At 39.7% G+C, this 26,885-nt stretch overlaps 4 protein-coding genes across 4 annotated transcripts; all 4 read right to left on the minus strand.

Moving 5' to 3' along the window:
* Positions 1-7,742: 7,742 nt before the first annotated feature.
* LOC131224768 (ATG8-interacting protein 1-like) lies at positions 7,743-13,590 on the minus strand. Its single transcript, XM_058220118.1, has 3 exons — positions 13,438-13,590; positions 10,150-11,028; positions 7,743-8,140 (listed from the first exon to the last, which is right to left on the minus strand). The coding sequence occupies exons 2-3, from the start codon at positions 11,005-11,007 to the stop codon at positions 8,015-8,017; spliced, it is 984 nt and encodes a 327-aa protein (XP_058076101.1). The 5' UTR covers positions 11,008-11,028; positions 13,438-13,590; the 3' UTR covers positions 7,743-8,014.
* Positions 13,591-20,180: 6,590 nt separating this feature from the next.
* LOC131225095 (receptor-like protein EIX2) lies at positions 20,181-21,173 on the minus strand. Its single transcript, XM_058220515.1, has one exon. The coding sequence runs from the start codon at positions 21,171-21,173 to the stop codon at positions 20,181-20,183; it is 993 nt and encodes a 330-aa protein (XP_058076498.1).
* Positions 21,174-23,321: 2,148 nt separating this feature from the next.
* On the minus strand, positions 23,322-24,169 carry LOC131224769 (receptor-like protein EIX2). The gene has a single exon (XM_058220119.1). The coding sequence runs from the start codon at positions 24,167-24,169 to the stop codon at positions 23,555-23,557; it is 615 nt and encodes a 204-aa protein (XP_058076102.1). The 3' UTR covers positions 23,322-23,554.
* Positions 24,170-24,202: 33 nt separating this feature from the next.
* LOC131225096 (receptor-like protein EIX2) lies at positions 24,203-26,512 on the minus strand. Its single transcript, XM_058220516.1, has one exon. It carries the CDS (start codon positions 26,510-26,512, stop codon positions 24,203-24,205), a length of 2,310 nt encoding a protein of 769 aa, XP_058076499.1.
* Between the last annotated feature and the right edge of the window lie 373 nt (positions 26,513-26,885).

Here is a 26,885-nt window from a genome sequence, read left to right on the forward strand (position 1 = left end):
AAGTTTGTAACGGTGAGAATTCTGCCTCTTTTTTAAAATAATACCCTAAAATAAGCTGGTAAAACAGATGGACGGCATGGATATACAACGTAAGTGGACCCACAGGACCTCCCTACTAAACTGTTACCCCTGTCTCACCCGATCCACGCTCGCCTTAAACCATCGACAACACCTGCTATCCGCAGCTCGTAAAACAACCAAGGTCTTTGGCTACTATGTTTTTATTCATGAAATCCACTCCGTCCATCAGGTGATAACCCAGATATTAACCGTACGTGTAAAATATCAGCCCTAGAAAGAACCCCGATGAGTCATACCAATAGGGACAATGTAAAATTGCACCTGAAACCTCTTAAATTTATGCCTTGCGGCTCATCGCAGTTTTGGATTAGTTTGATTTTTGCATCTTCCTCCCGTCCTGGGGAGATGGCCCTGATGAACGGGTTTGATGAAAGACAGATACCATGGTAGCCCTACACGAAAGCCAACGGTCGGCTACAGGTGTCGCACGGGACTACGGTTGGACATCAGGTCCAACACAGGCGCGGATTGCCTAACGACCTTGCCACTGCCCACATCCGTGGTGGAGGACTCTGTGGGACCCACAGTGGTGTTTATTTATCATCCAACCTATTCGTAAGGTCACACATACCTGGTTGAAGGGCACACACAAATATCATTTTGATCCAGGCCCTAAGAAGTTTTCAACGGTAGCCGTTCAATCTCCGTTTTTTTTTTTCTGAGGTGTGGGACCGTGGATGTGGATCATGCATTAGGTGATGCCTACCTTTAATGTGGATCATCTATAATGCAAGCCCACCTTGCATGTGGGCTATCCATTATATGAAAGATTGGATGTGGATTGTCCATTAGGTGGGGCCCATCTTTAATGTGGACCATTCATCGTGTGGGTCCCACCATCCATGAATGTTATTCATCATGCCATCGATGTGTGTCATCCTTCATGCTAGGCCCACCTTGATATGGAGTGTTCACTACGTGCAGCCCACCTTGATGTGGATCATCCATCATGTAGACCCACCTTTGATGTAGACCATCCATCATGTGAGGACCACCTTTGATGTCCACCACAGGTGCAACTTCAGTGGATCCCTGAATGTCAGGGCCATTATGATGCATGTGCCTTGCATCCACATGTAGTCCATCCATTTTGAAAGCTAATTTTAAGGCATGATTCCAAAAATAAAGAAAATCCAAATCTCAAGCGGACCACACCACAAGAAATAATTGTGATTGAATACTCATAATTAAAAATTATGAGGGCCAACGAAAGGTTTATTTTCCATCTAACTTGTTAATAAAGTCACAAAGACTTAGGGTTTGTTTGGCCGGACGGATCCCATGGGATTAGGAGGGATGGGATGGATTTTAAGGTAACGATGGTAGTGTTAGTGGATTGGTTTAAGATCCATAGGATTGTTAAATCTCGGGACAAGTTCACTGAGTCTGTTTGGCACGCTCGGCATATCTTGAGATTTTACCTTCCAATCCGTCTAACAAAACACGCCCCAGGCACGATTGAACGGGATTAAGAGGGATGTGATGAATTTTAAGGTAATGACATTTTAAGATCTATGGGTTTGCTATATCTCGGGACAAGTTCATCGAGTCTGTTTGGCTTGTTTGGCATACTCTAGGATTTTACCATCCCATCCCTCCTAATCCCTCTTAATCCACTCGGCCAAACAGGCCCTTAGTTGAAGGGACCACAGAAATACCAACTTAATACAAAACTTTTTGGAGCCAAAAAGTTTTTAGTGATCAATGAACATTGTGTTCTTGTAACGTGGTCTGTTTAAGATTTTGATTTGCTTCATTTTTAGAATAATACCCTCAAATGAGCTGTCAAAATGGATGGACACGCCTACATGTAAGGCATATATCATAGTGGACCCCACAGTCAAGGATCCACAGTGGATATGGGGATCTACGGAAGCCGCATCAGTAGACTGTCCATCTTGTGTGCCCTATCTTTGATGTAGATTGTCCCTTACCCCCTTGTGTGGGCCTCACATTCAATGTTGGTCGTCCATCTTATGGGCCCACCATCGATGTGAGCCACCTATTATGTTGGGCCCACCTTGGATGTGGACCATCCATCATGTGAGGCTCACCTTTGACGTCCACCATCCATCACGAGGCTTGACTGAAACCATGCAGTTCTCACCGGTGATGTGGTACCTACCTTTGATGTGAGCCATCAATAGTGTGGTACGCTCCTTTGATGTCCTATTAAAAATTTTCCTGGAAAATAGTTTGTTTATTAGTTCTTTTTTTTTTTTCTTTACTAAATGTGGATCTACTTAGGGATTGATTGGCATTTCTATTCTAATCAAGCAAGAGTTTTTCAATAGAGGTATTTTGATAAGCTCATTTTGTTTCAGTTCTTGTTCTTGTTGCAAATAAACTTGTTAGGTAAAATCACGTTTTTCAAAAAAAAAAAAAAGAAGAAGAACAAGAAGAACTGTTATTTGAAATAAGCAATTTTTACTAAACTTTCAAGTAAGAGTTTTATTATTATTATTTTATTATTATAAAAGCAATGATGTCATTTTTAAAAATTACAATAAGTCCATTATAAGAGCAATCCAAGCTGTTGTTTTAATGGATCTCATCACACATGGACCATGCCCCAATTGGCAAAACAATGGGATAACTAGAATATTCTTGTTTTAAGGTATTTGGGCTGTCCATTATGTCGAACTTTGAATGTGTATTGTCCATCATATGGAATCCACTTTTGATGTAGACCATCCATCATGTGGGTGAAACCTGGGTTGTCCATCATGCAAAGGCTCATCTTGAATGTGGACCATTCATTAATATGGACTAACCTTTGATGTGGATCCTCCACTGTATGGGGCCCACCTTGATGTAGGTCATCCATCATGGGAGCCAATCATCAATGCTAATTGTCATTTATGTGGGGCCCTTCAATGTCTACTACCCAGCACATGGAGTCCACATTTGTTATGTCCATTATGTGGGCCCCACCTTCAAATTAAGTGGGTTGTCCATCATGTGGGGCCCACAGTTAATGTCTGCCATCTATTGTTTAGGCCCACCTTTTACGTTGATCATCCATCTTGTTAGGCCACTTTGGATTTGAGTCGTCCATCATGTGAGACCTTGGATATGGACTGTCCATTAGGTAGGGCCTACTGATGTGGATTGTAAATCATGAGGGGCCATATTTTGATGTGGGTCATCCATCATGTGAGGCTTGTGGGCCCACCTTGATGCTGACCATTCATTAAGGTGTGCCCCACCTTCAATATGGGTCATTCATCACATGGCCCACCTTCAATGTCCACCATCCATCATGTGAGTCCTACTTTTGTTGTGTACTGTCCATCAAGTGGTGCTCATCTGATATGGATGGTTCATCATGCTAAGCCATAATTTGATGTGAGCCATTCATCATGTGGGGCCCACCTTTGATGTGAACTGTGCATTATAGGCCCACCTTGAAGTGGGCCATTCATCACATGGGCCCAACCTTCAATATGGGTCATTCATCATGCGGACCCACCTTTGATGTCCACTGTGCATCATGTGAGTCCTACCTTTGTTGTGAGTAGACAATCATGCGGGGCAACATTTTGATGTGTGCCATCCATCATTTGGGACTCACCTTTGATATGAACCATGCATTATTTGGGCCCATCTTGATGTAGACCATTTATCATATGGGGCCCAACCTTGAATATGGGTCGTTCATCATGTGGGCCTAGCTTTGTTGCCAACCTTCCATCATGTGGTCCCACCTTTGATATTTACCATCCATTATATGGGTCCCACCTTTGATGTGGACCATCCATTAGGTGGGGCCGCTTAATGTGGATCATCCATCGTGGGGCCAGACTCTGACGTGAGTCATCCATTGTATGGGGCCCCCTTGATGCAGCACATTCATCATGTGAGGCCCACTTTAACATGTGTCGTTCATTAGGCTCACCTTAAAGAGATTATGAAGAGAAAAAAGAAATGCATTATGGGAATTACTTAAAAAAATTCAAGTATAAACTTGTTCAAAATTTATTTAAAAATATCCGAAGGTGAGTACAATGGCCTGAATTTTAGTATTCAGCCCTTATAAATACATCCCAACTTATATCTTTACCTGCAGACTGTAGCCCTAGGATCTAGGCCCTTTTGATAGCGATCGATGCCATTTATGTGATTGACCATCCAATGGATGTATTGTCTGATAACCAAAACAATATTCAAGACTGGAAGACCCTGTGGACGGCGGATGTAATGCAGGGACCCTGACATGTATTAGGCGGTTCCATGCAAGGACCAGAAACCCAATGGGCCGACCCTTTCCATGGGTTGGGTCAACCTATTTAAAAGCCTGGTTTGGGCTACGTTTGTTAGGTTTTGTGTTGGGCTTGGGCCCAAAAAATGTGTCCCTTAAGTAAATGGGTCAGCCTGGGATTGATCTCATACGCTGGCTAATCCGGCCACACATGGAGCTCTTGGCTGAATTCACCGATCAATGGGCTTGAGTTTTTATTGTGCGCCCATGGGCTGGGCTTAGTTTTATTTTTGGCCCTCCATAAGGTCATCATGGCTTAAATTCTACAACATTTTCTACCCGTGGTGTTGCTCTAGCTCGATGTGGGCCCATTTGGCTATATGGGCTCGAGCTCGAGCCTAGCTTTAGAGCAAACAGGAAGGACCAGGCCTAAAGTTCAGGCTTGGAATTTAAAGGGATAGGGCTCGGACCACAGCCATAAGAAGCCCGGCCCGTGATAGGTTAGAGGCTGCGGATTGCCAGTTTACTTGCATGCATACACAAGCGCCAAGTCCTGTCTCCCTACACGTGCCAAAGGGGCACACGTATGACACAGATCTGGTGGTTCCACACACACACACACACACACATATATCGGGAACTGTATTACTTAAATATGAAACCAGTGGTCCTACTACACTACAAAGTGATGGGAAAATCCACTATTAAAGCAATATTACAAGAGATGGATCAACTTATTGATATGAGGAAACCCTTCAGGAAACATTTACCTCTTACTCTCTGAAATCCTAGAAACATTTAAACCCTCTTAACCATACCTTAAACCTGCAATTACACCCATATTTATGATCAAATATGTGAAATAAGAAATAAGTTGTGCAATTACGCAAAAACCGCGCGCCCATCAATCTAAGCATTGATGGGTCGAATAGGCCTTTCTTGAACAAGAACCACATTCCGATTTATTAAACATAATTAAATATTTTTTGAATACTGTCAATCAATCAACCCGAGTGTTTGATCGATCAAAACTATCCATAACTGTCCAATGACTAATCTGTATAATTTGGGAATCACTCGATTGATCCAACATGGAATGAACATAAAAGCACCATGTGGTCTTGTGCATAGGAGACCAAAATTGTTAAGGCTTGTTTGGATAAGAATTTAGAACTTAGTTTGAAATGCAAATTTCATAATGTAATTTTCCAAAGCTCATTTTATATTTGGAAGATATTTGAGTGCATGGCTGGTCTACAGGAGACTTTTAGAGCACATTAACATTACATATTCAATGAAAAAAAGAGATGTCAACTTTATAAGCTATGGCCCACCTAATTGATTCCGTGTTTATGTGTGCATCAAATCAATCCAACAGAGGTTGGCCACATAATGACAACCACCTTGTGCAAAATTCTATCCCATTGACTATATCAACTCATTGATTAGACCACACTTGTATTTTGTTATTTATTAATAGCTGCATATTGTTTTCATGGTCTGCACCATCTGATGAGTAGATAAGGTTGATTTTGCACAGCGCAATCACAGTAAGGCCAATCTATTGAAAGGGTTAGATCTCACATGCACTTGAAAGTTCTGTTGGGTGGACTGAACCTCTTTGTAAAAAAAAAAAAGCCACATTGGCCAGTGTGGTGAATGTCCCCACTAAATCACCATCAATATTTTTGCTTGAGCTTAGCCCCATTGACAGTTCACCACCATTTTAAAAATAAATGATGTTGACTCTTCAACCTCAGGAAAAAAAAAAAACACAAAGATGTTGTGCAGCAAGTCAAGCCACTGAAACAGCAGAACCAGCTGTAGATGAAATACATCCCAAAAGTTGCACTGAGAAAATGATAGTAACCATCTGATTTTCCCTTGTAATTTGGACCGCTCACTAATTTACTTCTAATAATCCATATAGATGCTTGACCATGGCGATTTTAGAGATATACTAAATCCAAATAAGTGTAGCGGCACACGCACACAGGTGCCACATGTAAGGAGGACTGAGTCCTCCAATTTTCAAACTGGTGGGAACTACACTTTCAAGCTTGGATTTTCAATTCCTATTTTGTCGAGTGGGACATGAGAGGGATGTTTACAAAATGGTTCCATACGCAACAACAACTGCTCATTTGGGGTTTTAGCCTCAAAAGCCCCATTCTTAGGGTGCATCCAAACAGGCCCTCCAAGATCAAATAAGCTCCACTGCAAATGGAATTTTGGGGAGCAAAAAATTGCCTTTCCACTCCGTGTCCTCATAAATGCCGTTAAAAAATCACACACATTAGACAATCCTATCCATCAACTTAACTTGCTTTGAAGCACTGGTCAGATGTATAGGACCCTATGATCAATGTACCGTTTGATACATCAGTGTGAGGCGTGCTATGGAGAAATGGCTCTAGCCTACCACTTCTTCTGTACCGTTTGATACATCAGTGTGAGGCGTGCTATGGAGAAATGGCTCTAGCCTACCACTTCTTCCACTTCTACCATATCATCTCCCCTAGCAACACTTGTTCCACTTCGACCATATCATCTCCCCTGGCAACAGTCCATGAGCCCTCCCAGTGCAGTTTCTATCATCCAACCACAACAATTTTTTGTCCATGGAATCTATGGCAGGACAGACTGGACAATCGGCTGCGATCATGCTGATATCATGTGACCACACTTGACTGGCTCTTCTTGTTTTTATTTTAGTTCTAAATAACTAAACTGTGATATCTTGCATTCTTTAACTTCTATTTTCAGCAGGGGGTATTGGATGTGCAGCACACCTGGAAAAGGTAGGGAGGAAAAAAGGAGAAATGGATTGGGTGCAGCTACATGCAGAAAGAAAGAAGCGCATTTAATGGTGTGCAACCCATCTCCACCTTATTTGGGTACTGTGGCCCACTCAAGGTTCAGATCAGCCTCATTTTTTGGGCCAAAGTCCTAGCATGATTGGCACAACAAATGTACAGAGTGGATGTCACAGTCATCACAGTGGGACCCACAGCATTCGTTGCAGGGGCTTCCTAATCTAAGTACAGGAAGGAAAGGTGCAAGTCTGCATGAAAGAATTGAAATGACAAAGGTGCCTTCAGACGAGGGCCAACACCATCCCATCTCCCTTCTAACATCAAAAGTGAAGGGAGATGGGATGTGGCCAACTCATTTTTGGACAGAAATCCTAGCATGATCCAGTACAATCCCGCGCAGGAGATGTACAAAATGGATGTCACACAGTTATCATAGTGGACCGCACAAAGCCTTTGTTACACAGGCTCCCTAATTTACATCTTTAAGTGTGGGCTACATGCAATGGGGAGGAGACAGGCAGGCTGCTTGCATGTAAGAATTGAAATGACAGAAGTGTCCTCAGTTGAAGAGGGCACCACATGCCATTTCTATTCTAAAAATCAAAAGTTCAGTCCTCACCCCAGGACTAACTACAAGGCTAAAATTGTCCAAATGTTACTCGTACTCGCGTTATATATCTGGTAGAGATATAGACATTTTAACAATATATACATGGCAGGTATAAAGACATAAAAGCTAAATCCAGATTTACATGAAGGTTTTAAAGAGTACATGAAGGCAACAAATGATGCTGTCAAAGAAGCCTAAGTCTTACAGTAATGAAGTAAGAGTCTGCTGTAAACAGACCCCTCCCTCTTTATATACACCCTTACCTTTTTTATGTCATCCTTATTGTTGTTGTCGTCATCATCATCATCAATGCTCGGCTGCAGCTGCAGCTGTGGCTGCAGTAATGCTGACCCGGATGACTGGACCGTTCCGGTTGCTGCCCACAAGCACGTCTTTGCACCATGAGATGGAGCCCAACATCTGGTTTATCTTCTGCATTGAAATAATAATGTTGATTTGAGCATCATCATCATAGAAAACAACATTTGTTAGCTATACTACCAAGCACCTCCACACATCCAACATGGAAAATGTGTGCAGGATCCAGGTTGATCATCAGACGGACCCCTCGGTGCTAATCCAGTGGTCATTGGGGCAGCCACATGGGCATGTTGAATGTGGACAGTTGTTTACCCTCTTCCCAAGCTATTAACTTTTGGTAAAGATGCGGCCATAGTGAAGTAATGAACATTCAAAATGGGCCCATCTAATGAACAGAGCAGATCTCATAGAAGCAGTGTTTTAAGCATCGACGATATCAGCTGATATATCCCACGATCTATCTTGTACCCCACCTGTGCGATACGAAACACACAAGTGGTGGGATATATCCAAATGCAACTTGATACGCTGACAGATAAAATATTCTGGAATTTTTGCCTGTCCGTGGCTTGTTTTATGAATTTTCTTTGATGGGCTGGAAATGCTAGTTGTCTACAAGTCCAATGTGGCAACAATCAATATTGTTGATTGCATCTCCGACTCATCATTTTACTAGAAAGAAGTGCATTTTAATTTCATATCAATTGGATGTGGACAGGTATAAGATGGTCTTGTTTTGGATAAGCAATAGATAACCTGGTGATGACACGGGTTATTCTATTTGTATTGGTAAGTGCAAAATACTTCCCAAGAGAGGAAATAAAGTGAGTAGTGGAGGGATCAAGGTTATCTTACAAACATTTCTCTTTTTCTTGAAAACCAGGCCTTTATATATATTGCTCAAAAGCTAAAACAGATCCAACCAAAATGAGGGCTGAGATTGCCCAATATGTATTGACGATGAATCAAACTACTCCTTTGGTAGGAGCCTATCCTTCATCTCATGGGCCTCTCAATATGCGACCAAACCTGACTTCTGCACCCAGTATGAGAGAAGGGTGGATATGGATGTAGCCAAATCAACATCAGGCCTATATTTTAGCAGAATCGGTAAAAGGTTATCTCTGCTGTGCATTGGGGTGTATTGGAAAAACAGGAATTGCCTTATGCTGGATTGTCTGCTCTGCATCAAAATCAGTATTCATAGCTTCCCGCATCCAACATGTAACTTTCATAATATTAATTTAGGCAAAAAGGGATCCCATCCACCCAATTATCATCATCGTCTTCAATTGTCCCCAACTATTTGTGGTCAGATTTACAAATTCTGTTCTGCCAAAAATTCTGAAGGCTTTATCTTTTTTGGTACGTGAAAATACCATTCATGTCCTTTCTCAATGCCTCAATCCAAGTCCTCTTAGGCCTTCCGCCATCCTCTCAGGCCCTAAAAAAGGTAGAAATTCCAACTCATGCATGGGGAACGTGGGACAGTCAACATGCAGACTTGTCTACACGATTGAAGATTATATATTTAGTCATAATGATATGTAATCAATGGGAAAGCTTGTACGACTGCATCCTTTTAACAACATTAAGTAAATGCATCGATGTGACTACTATTAACTATGGAGCTTCGCTATGCATGTGCAATAAAGCTCATGTACACACCACATATGTGTGAGTATGGCACATCGGTGCAAGATCCAATCCATCCATCAGATTGGTCTGACCTTGTACATGTTTTCCCAAAAATAAATCTGGTCCACTCAGCATGTCGACCCCAATATTGGAAACAGGGGGTTGAGCTCAAAATTTTCAGTCAAGTTTTTTAGAGTCATACAATTTTTTTAAAATTTTTTTTGCAAACTATGGTCCACCCAACCAGTGGATCAACCTGATTCTTGGGCTATGGCATCAATATAGTGTGCCTTTCTAACAGATGGATTGGATTTCAGACCTATCATGCCATGCTGGCACATGTGGTGTGTACATGAGCTTTATTGCACACACTTCTAAGCTTAGCAAAGCTCTTATCCATGCATCAAAATAGAGAAGTGGCAGAAATAAGAATCAGATGCATGATGCAATTCCATAAACAGAAAGAATAGCAACTGGATTACCTCATCATTGATACTGCATTGCCACTTAAGTTGCTGAATCTGCCAGCTCTCATGTTGCCGCCGCTGCCCATAAATTACAAGCCCCAAAAAAGCAGCAGCAGCAACGACAGACCAAAATGTGTTTCCCTCCTTTGCATGGTTATATAACGACACAGCTTGCCTTTTCCACCATGCTTCACAGGGAAGAACAGACTCATTATGCTTATCTTCTTTTTCTCCCTTTTGAGACTCTGACTCAGCCAAAGGAGAATCTGAATTTAGCTGGGAAGGGTCGTTGGATTCAGAAATAGAAGTGCTTTCATCATAGCCAGTTGCTCCACTTATATCCGTTTCGGCATGAAAAGAACTGAATTTAGCTGTATCGTATTCATTCTGCTCCTTTTCAGCAAAATTTAGACCTTGCAAAGCCTTGACTTCTTCAAATTCTGTGGCATGAAAAGAGAGATTCCGGTTCACTTTGTTAAATAAAGGAATTCCGTGTATCTCATGCCCATCAGAATATCCTTTGATATTCCAATCTTCTTCCACGGTTTTGCCAGGTCTATCACCTTGCACTGTCTCCAGCCCACATGCTTGGTCCAAACCTTCTCCTCCAAGTCCATTATGAATTTCATTGTTATCAGGCTCCACTGGAAAATTTTCATGCTGTTGTGGTGGATATACAAAGTGACTGGACATGAACATTGCAGGAGAGGATTTCTCCTCATCGTTGGTGACTACCTCATTCTTGTAATCATAGAACGACTCGGATCCTTTTGGCCCAGGTGCAGCAGCATATGTTGATGCAGTCAGTGACACAACTTCCCAATCGTTCCCGCGGGAGGAAGTTTCCTCTCCATCACTCTCATCACCCTTCATTTCTCAAAAAAACTAGCTTCCCTACAATCATGTGTTCCTAAAGGTCAGCATTCAGCTAAGTAGTTAGGAGAACACAAGATGGATAATTAACAGAAAAACAACTGATCTCGGCAGAGTGCTGATGCCACAAAAGAAAATAATCCTTTCTCAAAATGGAAAAAAAGGTTCCTACAAACCATCCCTTTTCATATTAAACCCATTTGGAGATTAAATCATGGAATGAAAAAGTACATACATGAAAGATAAACCCATAAGAAATCAGATCATTAGTTGGAAACCAAACTATCCATAAAACATAAATTCCTGAAAATATGATGTTTATGCTGAAAACAATTGATAGAAAGCAATATAAACAATTCTCAGAGTCAAACTCATTGATAGAATTGGAGTCCTATAAATAAGCCTCTGGACATCAGACTATTCAATGAAGTTAAAACCCACAGTGCAAAAACCAAAGCCACCTCCCTCCACTGAATGAAAAAGAAAACAAAAACCACAAATAAATTTTTTGATGTTGGAACAATTGACAAGTGCAAGAAAATCAACAACACCGTATCTATAAGAATAGCCTAAGTATCACTAGCTACATCATGAGTTCATCATTCTCCAAAATGCCAAAGTTCCTACACATCACCCTCTTTAGGTTATAATACATCAAGATAAATATTATAAAAATTAGAAAAAAGACCAAAACCGTTCAATTCTCATTAATTAGCAGAAAAAAAAATAATCACAAGACCACTTTATACGAATCTATTGCATCAATCAGAAGAAGTAAATCTTTTAACATAACATCACTGGAATCCAATGAGAAAAGAAAATTTACTTTCTAAACATATTATCCGGTTTTCATGATGTACCATCAAACAACAGTAAGAAACAATGGTGATTTCCAAGCAATACAATTCTCTTAATATGAGGTTAAAAAATGAAAAAAAAAAAGAAAAAAACAAATTCACATAAATAAAAAACTACTGTCAAGGTTTATTTACAAATAGAACTTTTTACCATGTCATTATAAAGATAATTAACACACGCTCTCCAACAATTTAACCCACAAAAACTGGCATTCATCTGGATATCTTGACGTGGATGGATGCCATGAGAAGCCCGCTTCTGTAGAAATTTAAAATTCCATCTTGCTTTTAAAAGAAAAGAAAAAAAAAAGTTGACAGTTTCGCATGAAATCAAACAAAATTTAAGAAATCATGAATTCTAAAGATATACCTGATATCTTTAACTACAGAAACCTTTGAAAGCTGATTGATATATTGACATTGGGAAATAAAAGAATTCTTCAAAAAATCCCAATTTTGCAGAAATTGACATTTCTAATTATATCATCACGAATTTCAATAAAATTCCAACCATATGCATATGATAGTGATTTTATTTATAGAAATTTCATTAGTCAATAGAGATACTCATATTGTGAGTGGAATAGATGCCATGAAAAAACAAAAAATTGCAAAAATTCAAAATAATCACCAAGTTTTCACACGCAATTCAGAAGACGTCTAAGAAACCACAACTAATGATTCCATCCACATAAAACTGCATGAAGAATTTACTATGTTGATTTTCAAGTCCGTCTCTGAGATTTACCACTCTGAGATAATCACACAAAAAACCAGAAATTTAAATCTATCACTGAGACTTCTCTAATAAACTCAACAGCTTCACTTGAAAATATATGGTAATCAAGGATAAAATTCTTCCAAAAATTATATGCAATGGAAAATCACAATACCAATAAATACCATGGTTTATAGACTCGGTGACTCGGATAGATTTGTTCGGTCTTGGTTGAGTCATGACTTGACTGAGTCAGGGGGGTGCATCCGCCCAACTCACCCAAGTCACTCCAATTTGACTCGGAGGGAATCGTCGCAGTCTTACGACCATGATAAACACATTGACCTTCACATGCAACTTTCGAGTGGAAACTTGAACTTATTGCCAACGTTTCTCTCAACCAATTCAACAAATTCACATGAAATTCTGTCAATTCTATTCATAGAGAGATTGAACCAAATAATAATCCATGAAAAGATCAAACGATCAAGCCAGGATTCAAAATTGTCACAGATTTCTCCGTCAATTTCACATTTTTGCAAGAATTTCCAATAAAAATTAAGAAAAATAGCATCTTCTGATGATAATTAAGGGGGGAAAAAAGCATCTTCCAATCAAGATTTTAAAAAAGGCAAATCAAACCCTAAAAAATCCATCCAAAATCGAAATAATTGAATGACATCAATCTCTCATTCCAAGACGACAGAAAAAGAGAAGGAAAAACCAATTTCCAAATATCATCCCAAAATGTCCAAAAAACAGAAAAAAGTCTTAAAATTTTCCTCAAAATTCAGTAACTCTTACAGATTCAATCTCATAAAATCGATTGATTTGCAGATTATGATCGAAAATTACCTTCGAATTATCTTCCGGAAGCGATTTCGAAGATGAAAAAGAACAGAATATAGGGTTTCAGACGAGATCGAGTGAAGAGCAAGAAAAGAATCCAAGGAAGCAAATAATCAGCGGCGCGACGGAGGCTTTTATAGGTGCTAATCGAGCAGGACATGAACCGAGCGTCCAGATGTACTGAATTTTTACAGTGGGCCCATGATTCGTTATTAGATACCGTTGATCTTATGTGACAGACTTTAGATGAGGATTGGACAGAAAGAATTGGGGATTGGGATATCTCAGCTATCAGATCTTTGTACTTTCTTCTCAACCGTTGATGTATTTTTCTTCACTGTTCTATTTTGGGCCATTGATCGAAGGGTTCGGAACCTCTAACCCTGGGAATATTTTCCAGTAATCTCCCATTCACAGTTCAAAGGATAAGATCAACGGTGGATAAATGAGCCCTTTTATACATAATGGGCGTCAGAACACGTTCCATCCATTTTAGAAGAGGAGTTCTGAAATATTAATACGTTCTGCTCCTCTTTAGGGGACACGGATTGCCTACTGAAGCCTGTGGGTCCCACATGATGTATGTTATATATCCACACCGTCCATCCATTTTTAAAGATCATTTTAGGACATAAACCAAAAATAAGTCAGATCCAAATATCATATGGACGAGATCACAAGATACATTGGTGATTGAACACCCACCATTGAAACCTTCTTGGAGCCACACAAGTTTTGAATGAAGCTTATATTTGTGTTTTTCCTTCATGCAGATCTTTGTAACTTAATAAACAGGTTTGATGGCCAATAAACATTACAGTGGGCCTTAGTTAGATTTTAACGGTGGGCATTCAATTACCGCTATTTTCTTATCCTGTGGTCTATTTGAGTTTTGAATAAGTCTCATTTTTGAATTCATGCTTTAAAAAAATCTGAAAAAATAAATGGACGGTGTGGATGAAACACATATATCATGGTGGGCCTATAGAGCATTCTCCAGTAGTTGCTACTGTAAGGGCCTGTTTGGGCGGTGGGATTAGAAGGGATTAGGTGGGATATGTAATGTGTGGGATTAGAAGCGTAAGTAGCAAATCCACGCTCCTCTTTAGAAATGGTTATGCGAACATGTAATGTGTTCGTTGAATTCTCTCCACCATTTTTCTTTTTCTCAAAGCGGATTGCATACCACCCCGCGAACTCATGGGCTCCGAGGGCCCACCGTGATGAATGGGTTTTATCCACACCGTACATCCCTTCTGCCATATCATTTTAAGGGTATATCCCAAAATGAGATAGATCCAAGGCTTAAGTGTACAATACAGTCGGGATTAAAAGCTTACTGTTGAAAACTCCTTGGGGGCACAGTCCTTGATAAGTCGATATTTGTGTGGTCCACTTGAAATGGATCTGCTGAATTCTTAATGGTGGGTGTTCAATTACCAGTGTTTTCTGTAGTGTGGTCCACTTGAAATGGATCTGCTGAATTTTTAGGCTCATTTTGTAAAAATGATCCGGTGAAATGGCATAGATATAAGACACATAAATCAAGGTGGGCCCACATTCGGCCGGATCCACCGAAGCCTGCACCCCACAGCAGAAACCTCCTCCTGTGGGAAGGTAGATGGGGCCCACTTTGATGTTTGTGAGAAATCCTGCCCCATTTATCTGATTTTGCCTGCTAATTTTAGGAAACAATGGGAATTGAATGCCTACCATCCAAACATTCATGGGCCGACAGAAGTTTTGAATCAGGCTACTGTTTGTGTCGTCAGTTCTTCGCAGTGGGAGTGACCTTAAAAACGGTTTGGATGACATAAAACAAAAAGGTAGGTGCCAAGGAGTTTTCAACCGTAAGAATTTCACTCCCCACCTTTTCCGATCACTGGGCATAACTTGAGCTTTGGATCTGATGTATTTTTGGGCTCCATAGGAGCTATAGTGATTTATGTATTTTATTCATGCTGTCCATTCATTTTGGATCATTATTTTAGGCGTATGATTCAAAAAATGAGGCATATCAAAATCTCAGGCGGATCACAAAATAGGAAAACAGTGGCGATAGAATGCCAACCATTAAGACTGTCTAGGGTCCACTGTAATATTTATTTGCCATCCGACCTGTTCATCAAGTTACAAAGATTTTTAATAGTGGGTTTTCATATTTTCACAGTTTCAAATGTTGTTAGATTTCAAGAAATAATTTTCATATCTACATTTTGGATTCTTCTCCTATTAGGACGTCATTATTTTCTGATTCCTTTTCAAGAACATGTTTGGAATTTCAACCACACTTCTTAGTTCTGACTATTTGAGTTGAAATTCAATTATAAATGATTTAAAGTAGCATTTTGTTTATTAGTACAACAAAGAATGAGGCTATTTGTAAGAAGAAGTGGACCGGGAGTCGATTTGCAATGCAAGTGTTTACATGTGACATTTTCGCTGGACGTAGAGGGTCGATCGGGTGGGACCCTAGATGTGCCCTGTTCTTGCATCTATAGGAAAAATGGATCGTTAGCAAACATTCACCAAAACCTACACATGTGGCCAGATTAAGAGTTGGCCTAACACATGGCACGCTCTCATTGATGGGAGAAACTTCATGTGGCTATTTGGCCCCTTCACGTAGGGGGGCCCGCACACACTTGAAAGAGCTCTAATATTGTCTTTGTAATAAACTAAATTCAGTTGAGCATTGAAACACTCCCTCAAAAAGTTGTTGTGAAAAATATTTTAAAATAAGTTTTGGCATTTTTGGAGTAGTCCCATATTAGAAACGAGAGAAGAAAAACTGTATTTATACATGGAGTGTGAAGTACCTTATTATTTGCTCGGTTTATCCGTGGAGTATCGGGACTTGCGTGTTCGCATTGGAACACCCATGTGCACGGGCTCAGGCTCTGTGCTAGGGCGTGGGCATGTGAGGTAGTGTGGTTGTAAAGATGCTAGTAGTACACTTTGTACTTTACAGGGAATATGGGCTAGGTGTCTAGAGTGGGCGAATGTTATGAATGAGACCTATGACTTTTATAGATGTTGGAAACTAGCCGTTGGAGATAGGTTTAACTGCACATGCAACATTAAACCAGTCCTTGCAAAAATTGTTGCATGTAGCTAGCTTAACAGTCATAAAATGGCTAACCTGTGAGTCTAAATGGCTAGCATGCAATAGCTAGTTGTCCAACATGCATACTGGTCAGAAACTGTCAATAATGACTAGTTTCTCACCAACAACCATATAACGATCATATTGAGTTAAGACCCTGGACTAAAACGGTCAGCAATCCTGTCCTATATAAACAGTGCCTGGATGGTTCATTGAACCATCACCAACACTCTAACCATTCTCACTTGCAACCCAACAAGAAGAGCAACAGTGTACTGTAATCAGTTAGTAAGGTTCATATGAACCTTAGCCAGAAGACCTAAAAAAACATACAAAAATAGTGGTCTAAATTTTCTAATATTCTTTCTGAATATAGGAATTTTCTTTTGTTTATCTACTAGTCAAATTTTGTATTCGGAGTTTCATTCGTGGTTCTTCATATTTGCTAAATGCATAACCACATCCAGGCTCATCATATCCTAGAAGTGGTTTGCCTGCAACTTATCAGCATTCTCAATTACTTTGAGAATGAGAGTAACAATTTAAGGACAACGTGATCACACGTGCTTTAGCAAGTCCTTCATTTTCGATTTCTTTTTATTTTACAGAATTATAAATATATAATTTAGTTTTAACAAAAGCAAGGCATCCTATCCATGCATGTTCTTGGAGCAAACAACGGATGGTTTTGCAATAATGAAAGATAGAAGAATACGATCATATACACCTCGATAACCCATAAGGTTACTATCAACATTATAGGTGTTGTGAGCAAAATTGAACTGATCATTTGCATGTGAGGTGTACCCGACTGCAAGAGAAATATCTTAAAGTTGAGCCGACTAAAGTACCGGGACGAGTTTTCTGAACTGATAGGGTTACAACGCTTGCAAGATATAGTGGATGATTCTCTTGATGAAGAAATGGACCCCAAGATGCCTCCGAACCAACCTTTTTAAGAGCACAATCATCCCTCGAGTTGACCAGATCGACCACAACTAGAGGCGGGGCAGAAACCCTAAAGAGAATCCTGTCTTGAACCAGGTTTTGGTGACCATAATAAGTGTTGTGCCGAACCACTCATCTAGTGGCCCACATGTGCACATTGACTAAATCTATTGGCTATCTATTATTTTCTAAGATGCAACCCACCTTGTGAATGGATCAGTCATTTTCTTTTGCACCGAGTGATCTTCAATGTCAGGTCAAAGTTTTGGACGACTTGGATGACATATACATGTGAGACACACAGGCAGACTATACACTTGGTGATGTGTGTATGATCATTCCTCAAAGGTTGGATTGAAACGACACAATTACCTATGCCACCTGCTACATGTGAGGTACTTAAGAGAAGGTAGGCTTGTCAACCACCACAGGTTTTTGGCACTAATAATTAAAGCTGTAAGGAAATGAGTATAGAGAGGTTTCCAAGATGATGAAGGATTCTCCCACTGAACCCTGCCCATGATAAGTTCAAATAGATTAGGATACAAGGACCCCACCTCACAGAAAGAACATCTTACAAGCAGTGGAATAGGGCTCAAAATGGATCCCTAAACAGGGCATAAAACAACATATTCATGAAAGATACAAAAAACCATCAAACAAATTAACCTTACATGCCCTGCTGAAAGGGGCGAAAGGCAATAGACCTGATCGAATATCATCCATCACACTGACAGAGTATCAACTACCTCTTCAATAAAAATTACACGAATCCTAACTGATTGACTGGTGGCCATCTAACGAAGTGTAAATTTTTTTTTTTTTTTTAAAAACCATAAATGTCAACTTGGGTTTGAAGACTGTCGGGGTGTTAATAGGCTAAGTATCCCAATCGGTTTGCCCATATAAATAGGCCTAGTGGACTACTATTAGTGGTTTGTCCATATAAATAGGCCTAGTGGACTACTATTAGTATATAAATGAGTTCATTTTGGGTTAGGTTAGGGTCCGCTCAAGCCCAACTCATCTATAAACAGGCCTAGACCAAGCATGGGCTGACCAAACCAACTCGCGAAAAAATAAATGAGAAAGGCTAGAACCAGATCTTTCATGGGTTTTGAAACATCTCTACCAACAAAGAAAGCATGCTAATATATTTATATGGGAATAATGCATATGAGTGGCAAGCTTTAGCGGTCTATATTTATTAACTCAATCATGACCCAAAAGCCAAACTCAACAAGAACCTAAATTCTAAGTGGGTCAGGTTTGGTTGGCCCACAGGTCCATCCATCCCATTTGCAATATAACATGTGCAATATATTGGAGAAAGGAATTAACTTGCAATTATATATATAAGCAGATGGGTGAAGAGGTGATTTCAAAATAGAATTTGTTCCATAGGATTGGCAGAGTGATATTTTATACTTATGCACTTTAAAGTTGTATACATAGAATATCTTAAACCAGTCAAACCATCTATGCCATTGGACTGACTTTAAAGATTTTATTATAAGATTTACTTAGATTGATTTAACTGTCCTAACCTCGATCTGATTTATAAACATTGTTTCTTAAATATGGATCACTGAAATGATTGTGTAATAAACATCATTAATATTTATAAATGTTTTTCGTTCTAAAGGGAATGTTTGTATCTGTATAGATTCAGTTCTATCCATAGAGGAAGGCAACAATAGTTGCAGGAGAGATTCAAGAAAAGAAGTGAACCGTAGCAAACATCCACATGGCAATACATGTAATCATTAATTAGGTGGGGTACCCTGAGCCCTTAACTATAAATCAGGCTAATTCAATCATCAGGTGGACCATGCTCTTTGAAGGAAAATGGACAATTAGAAAAAAAAAAAAAAAAAAAACCCTATAATAGTATGTATTCATCATATATGTGGCCTGACAATGAGTGAGCAAGTGGGCTTTTTTGGACCAGGCATGTTCAGATGGAGACCCAATTCAATGGTCTAGATCTTACATATGCCTGCCAAATTGGCATATGTGCTGTGATTTACATCTACAATTTCTCCTGATGCACATTCTTATTGCCTAAGAATTTGGTATTTTTATGTTGGCTGGCTATGTTGAGGTCCACTAGATAAACGATCAGGATCCACTGAAAATACAATCATATGCGGTCAGACAATAATTCTAACTATGATGAACATGATAATTAATTCTTTGGAGAATGCAAAGAATGTCAGTGCATTTGCCTTGCTAACCAAACTCTCTACAAATGACAATAGTTCAACTTGCCAAATCTTGAGAAGTCTCCCACAACATATGTGGCTTGGCCCAAAAATTAAGTGAGTACACTCATTAGGTGGGTCACTTTCATACATTTAATATGGACCATCGACTGATTTTACTAACCATATGTTTCTGCTACAGGTGCGGCCTAGTTGATGAGTAGAGCAGGCACTTATAAAGTAGTAATATTTATTATTATTATTATATTTTTACAGAAAGGTGGGAGCACACCACCTGTAATTTTATTGATACTTGAAAATTACATACATTAGAGGGGGCAATACAGACCAATCTCCTCTCCAAATTCTCATTACTAAGATTTCTATTACAAGTCTTATAAAAAGTACTAAAAGAAAACACCATGAAATGATTTGGATTACAAACAATTATTCATTACTCATGACCTGAGTTTCCATCAAACTTCTTCAATCTAACATCCTGTAAAGCAACAATTGCAAAAAAGTCTTTCTTTCATCTCGTCAAAGAAGCGGTAATAGGCAATCCTCCAAGACTTCTTGAAAATTAAAATGCCACAGAAGGCCCAAAACCCCACAGCAAATCCTGGTCCCAACGCAGAGTAAAACCAAACCATTTCATGCGCTCCATCATCTTTTTTTACATCACCACCAACAGGCATTGGACTTTGAGAAGTCTCATCACTATCACACTTATCTGTAAGAGGAGGTCCACAGAGATCATTGTTGCCCATATAAATAGAAGGATTTAGAAGTATCTGGAGCTGATTTCCCGATGGAATTTTCCCCGACAAGTTGTTATTCGACAAGTTCAAGTAACTAAGAAAAGTTAAATTTGACATGCTCAGAGGAATTGTACCCCAAAGCTGATTTCTAGAGAAATCAAGAGACTCTAGCAATGCCAATTTACCAATCTTGTCTAGGATCTTTCCGGTCAAATGGTTTCCGGATAAGTTTAAGACACACAATCCCATAAGACTTATGAGTTGTTCAGGGATTTCTCCAGATAAGTTATTGCTTGAAAGGTCCATGCATGTAACCAGTAAAATTGTTCTAGTGTATTCATGCATTTGCCCCTTCCTTGACACACGCAAGTTTTCCTTGTAATATGATCCTAAGCCCTCTCCATAGGTGAGAAAGTGGTCTATCTTCTGCTCATTCTTCATGGCCGTGAGATTCTGAAGACGTTGAGGAATTGAACCGGATAAGCAATTTTGTGCCAAATCAAGGACCTGAAGAGAAGTTATGTTTAACAATTGTGGTGGGATGTTGCCAGTAAACATATTGGATCGTAAATTCAGAATTCTTAAAGCCAGAAAGCTTTTGCCAATCCAAGTGGGAATATGACCTGAGAAATTGTTCTGTCCAAGGTCGAGAGTCTCCAAAAGAGTACAATTCTTCAAAGTTGAAGGAACTTTTCCTGATAGGCCATTGTTTCTCAAGTGCATTGTTTGTAGTTGATGTAGCAGACCCAAAGATGTGGAAATTTTTCCTGATAAATGATTCTTGCTCAAATCAAGTGCCTCGAGGTCCACGCAATCACCCAATCTTAATGGGATGGTGCCACTTGTACTGTTTTAGGAAAGATCAAGGATAAGAAGAGACTTCATTTTTCCTATGGATGAGGGAATTATGCCACTGATTTGGTTACCTCTGGCAGAAAGGCTACCAGATGATGCATTGTCGATGTAAAATTGGGTGGGATTGGCCCAGAAAATTGATTGTTGGAGAGATCAAGTACTCAAGCTCCATTCAATATGCAAGGTATGGGGCCACTGAAATTGTTCGAACTCAAATAAATGTAGGCATCAGGCAGCATTTTTAATGGGCTGGGCAATTGGCCGGCAATCTTGTTATTTGAGAGGTTCAGTGAAGAAAGTTGGGGTGTTAAATCCCAAAATCAGGTGGGGATGATGTCAGAGATGGCTGTGTTAGAGAGATCCAATTCGCGTACGCGTTTTTGCTTTTGTAGCCACGGAGGAAACCGAGGACCTAAATGACATGATCCTAGGCGAATGTAAAAAAGCTGAAATGGAGGGACCCAATGAGGGTGTAGATTGAAAGCCAAAGAATTAAAAGACAATTCTAACTCGTCCAACTTTTTGAGGTTTTGAAAATGAGTTTCAGACACGTTTCCTGTCAAAGAGTTGCTAGAGAGGTCAAGCCAAGACAAGTTAGAAAGTTGTCCTAAATTTGTTGGAATTGTCCCATTCAACTGATTCTCACGGAGATATAATATTTCCAAGGAAGACAATCCTCCAAGAGCTGCAGGGATTGGGCCTGTCAGCATGCAATTGGAAAGGCTAAGTCGTTTAAGATTTGTGAGCTCATTTAACCAATCAGGAATGTTTGCATGCATATGATATCCATCCAATGACAAGATCTCTAAATTGACAAGCTTATTGCTCTCGGAATGCTACCTCTTGTCTTCTTATGGATCAACAATTCAAGATCCACAAGTGAGGTAATATTTCCAACAGAATCGGGGATTCCTCCATACATATTACTCAAATACAGATGAAGTAGCCTGATCCTACACCTGCCTTCAAGGAGTTGTGAAAAGTTAGCACTTGGAGAATCTCCCAGCAGTAACTCATCCTCATCTCCCAGCTCTAACTCATCCTCATCTCCCAGCAGAAACTCTTCCAAGTTGGGAAGTTGTGAAAATTGGTAAGGAACTGGACCATGAAAATAGTTTTTCGAGATATTTAAAGACACCAGGCTGCTAATGTTAGCTATCCACTTTGGAATTCTAGAATCGAAGTTGTTTAACATGAGATCAAGGACACGGAGAGATGTGAAATTAACAGAAGCAAGAGTTGGAGAAATATATGAAAGCCCACAATAGACTAAGCGTAGCTCAACGAGGGAAGGACACTTGTTCATTACGTGGACCCAATCATGGCTTGCCATGGAAAGGTTCACATAAGACATGTCGAGGTACTTTAGAGCAGTAAGGCTTGTCAACCACTCAAGGTTTTTGGCACTCAAAGAAAATGAAGAAAGCTGCAAGGAAATGAGGTGAGAGAGGTTTCCAAGCTGATGAGGGATTCTCCCACTGAACCCTGAGTGGAATTAGATAAAGACCCAAACCATATGACGCCCGGACCCACCCTACCGACTCACCCTCAAGCCGTGTCAATGGACCCCTGACTTGAGCCAGTTTCAGCTAAAATCAAGACCGAACAAGTTGGTTCGAGTAGTTAGTCTTAAAACTCTAATAAAAACCCATACATTAGTCTTAAAACGGCTTGGGCTATCATACATGTATTCTAACTTCTAAAATATGGGTGGCGAAACAATCTCCCACACCAAACTCTACAAATGATAGTATATGTTCCACTTGCCAAACTATGGGAAGTGTCCCACTCTATATGTGACTTTGCCCAAAAATTAAACAAATGTAATTATTAGGTGGGTCACTTCAATACATTGAATATGGACCATCACTCATTAGGTGGGTCACTTTCTTACATTGAATATAGCCAATTGACTGATCTTACTAGCCAAATGTTTCTCTTACACGTGTTCTGTTCTGATTAATGAGTAGGGTAGCTAACACGTATAAAATAGAAATATTTATTATTATTATTATATTTTTGCAGAAAGGTGGGAGCACACCACCTGTAATTTTATTGATACTTAAAAATTATATACATAAGAGAGTAAAATACTGGCCAATCCCCTCCCTAAATTCTAATTACTAAGCTTTCTATTACAACTCTTATAAAAAGTACTAAAAAAAAAAAAAAAAACCCCACTGTAAAGCTTTCACATTTAGGTAGCAAACAATTATTCATGACCTACATTTCCAACTAACTTCTTCAATCTAACATCTTGCAAAGCAACAACCATAGAGAAGTCTTTCTTTCATCTCATCAAAGAACCGATAATAGGCAATCCTCCAAGCTTTCTTGAGCACTAAAACGCCACAGAAGGCCCAAAACCGCACAGCAAATCCTGGTCCCAATGCAGAGTAAAACCAAGCCATTTCATGTGCTCCGTCATCTTTTTTTACATCACCACCAATCGGCATTGGACTTTGAGAAGTCTCATCACTATCACACTTATCTGTAAGAGGAAGTCCACATAGATCATTGTTGCTCATATAAATAGAAGGATCTTGAAGTGTCTGGAGCTGATTTCCCGATGGAATTTTTCCTGACAAGTTGTTATTTGACAAGTTCAAGTAACTTAGAAAAGTTAAACTTGACATGCTTGGAGGAATTGTACCTGAAAGCTGATTTTTGGAGAAATCAAGAGACTCTAGCAATGCCAATTTACCAATCTTGTCTGGGATCTTTCCGGTCAAATGATTTCTAGATAAGTTTAAGACACGCAATCCCAAAAGACTCGAGAGTTCTTCAGGGATTTCTCCAGATAAGTTATTGCTTGAAAGGTCCATGCATGTAACTAGTGAAATTGTTCTAGTGTATTCAAGCATTAGCTCCTTCACTGACACAAGCAATTTTTCATTTTAATAAGATCCTGTTCCATTCAAAAGAAAGTGGTTCATCTTCTGCTCATTCTTCATAGCCGTGAGATCATGAAGACTTTGAGGAATTGAACCAGATAAGCAATTTTGTGCCAAATCAAGAACTTGAAGAGAAGTTATATTTAACAATTGTGGCGGAATGTTGCCAGTAAACATGTTGGATCGTAAATTTAGAATTCTTAAAGCCAGAAAGCTTTTGCCAATCCAAGTGGGAATATGACCTGAGAAATTGTTTTGTCCAAGGTCGAGAGTCACCAAATGAGTACATTTCTTCAAAGATGAAAGGACTTTTCCTGATAGGCTATTGTTGCTCAAGTGCATTGTTTGAAGTTGATGTAGCAGACCCAAAGATGTGGGAATTCTTCCTGATAAATGGTTCTTGCTCAAATCAAGTGCTATGAGGTCTACACAATCACCCAATCTTAATGGGATGGTGCCACTTATATTGTTTTGGGAAAGATCAAGGACAACAAGAAACTTCATTTTGCCTATGGATGAGGGAATTATGCCACCGATTTGATTACCTCTGGCAGAAAAGACTTCTAAAACATTCATTGTGGATGTAAAATTGGGTGGGATTGGCCCAGAAAATTGATTGTTGGAGAGATCAAGTACTCGAACTGATCCATTCAATGAGCAAGGTATGGGACCACTGAAATTATTTGAACTCAAATCAATATCCACGAACAACAGAGAATCCATTTTTAAAGAGTTGGGCAATTGGCCAGAAATCTGGTTATTTGAGAGGTTCAGTAAATAAAGTTGGGGTCTTAAATCCCAAAACCAGGTGGGGATGATGTCAGAGATGGCTGTGTTAGAGAGATCCAAGTACTCTATGTGTTTTTGCGTTTGTAGCCAGGGAGGAAACCGAGGACCTAAATGACATGATCCTAGACCAATGTAAGAAAGCTGAAATGGAGGGACCCAATGAGGGTGTAGATTGAAAGCCAAAGAATTAAAAGACAAATCTAAGTAAAACAAATTTTTGAGGTTTTGAAAATGAGTTTCAGACACGTTTTCTGTCAAAGAGTTGTTAGAGAGGTCAAGCCAAGACAAGTTAGAAAGTTGTCCTAAATTTGTTGGAATTGTCCCATTCAACTGATTCTCACGGAGAAACAATAGTTCTAAGGAAGACAATCCTCCAAGAGCTGCAGGGATTGGGCCTGTCAACATGCAATTGACAAGAATAAGCATTTTAAGATTTTTGAGCTCATCTAACCAATCAGGAATGGTTGCATGCATATGATATCCACGTAAGAACAAGATCTCTAAATTAACAAGCTTAGCTATTGCTCTTGGAATGCTACCTCTTGTGTTCTCATTGAATGCCAATTCAAGATCCACAAGTGAGGTAATATTTCCAATAGAATTGGGGATTCCTCCAAACATATTACTCAAAGACAGATCAAGTAGCTTGATCCTACTCCACCTGCCTTCAAGGAGTTGTGAAATGTTAGTACTGAGTTTAGCACTTAGAGAATAGTCTCCCAGACGCAACTCTTCCAAGTTGGCAAGTTGTGAAAATAGGTAAGGAACTGGACCATCAAAATTATTATATGAGAGATTTAAAGACACAAGGCTGCTAATGTTACCTATCCACTTTGGAATTCTAGAGTTGAATTCGTTCCCATCAAGATCAAGGACACGAAGAGATGTGAAATTAACAGAAGCAAGAGTTGGAGATATAAATGAAAGACAACAATATGGTAGGCGTAGCTCAACGAGGGAAGGACACTTGTTCATTACGTGGACCCAATCATGGCTTGCCATGGAAAGGTTCACATAAGACATGTCGAGGTACTTTAGAGAAGGTAGGCTTGTCAACCACCACAGGTTTTTGGCACTCAAAGAAAATGAAGAAAGCTTCAAGGAAATGAGGTGAGAGAGGTTTCCAAGCTGATGAGGGATTCTCCCACTGAACCCTGCATCTGACAAGTTCAAATGCCTCAACTCCTTCATGGAACCCAAAAACTCTGGAATTGGGATACCATAAAAAGCATTGTAGCTCAAGTCCAACAACTGAAGATGCTTCAGTTCAACCACAGCTGGATCAATTCTGCCACTTAGACCGGAATCGTAATCATAATTGTTGAGGTCGAGTTTAAGAACATACCCAGTTATGTTGTGGCAGGTAATTCCTCTCCATTTGCAGCAGTCTGAGGCTTCATCATCCCATGAAGGGAGAATATTGTAGCGGTCGTCGAGAGCCTTCCGAAAAGTGGTGAGAGCTTTTCTCTCGGAATCCAAGCAACTCCCACTCACCTTCCAATATCCTCCACAGTATATCAGCATATTTAAAAGAAAGAGGAAAATAAGAAAGCCACTTCTCTCCATTCCTTCTCTCTCAGCTGAAGAAAAAGAAAAGGGAATGAAAATTAGCTTCTTTGCTAATTTCGCCCTTCTCATCCTTGATTTATAGGATTCTGACGTCCATAACCAGGACACGTGGCCCAGGGGTCACCACGGAATCCGAGTCTATACTACACAACTATGATATGATAGTTCACCACCATTTTCTCGGGAGGTAATTAGGTGCGGCCCATCTTCATGTATGTATTGTATATCAACGCCGCACATTCATTTTAACAACTCATTTTAAGATATGATCCGGAAAACTAAGAAGATCCAAATCTCAGGTAGATCACATTATAAGAAACAGTGGTGA

This window comes from Magnolia sinica, chromosome 14 (assembly GCF_029962835.1).
Source record: "Magnolia sinica isolate HGM2019 chromosome 14, MsV1, whole genome shotgun sequence".
Classification (NCBI taxonomy): Eukaryota; Viridiplantae; Streptophyta; class Magnoliopsida; order Magnoliales; family Magnoliaceae; genus Magnolia; species Magnolia sinica.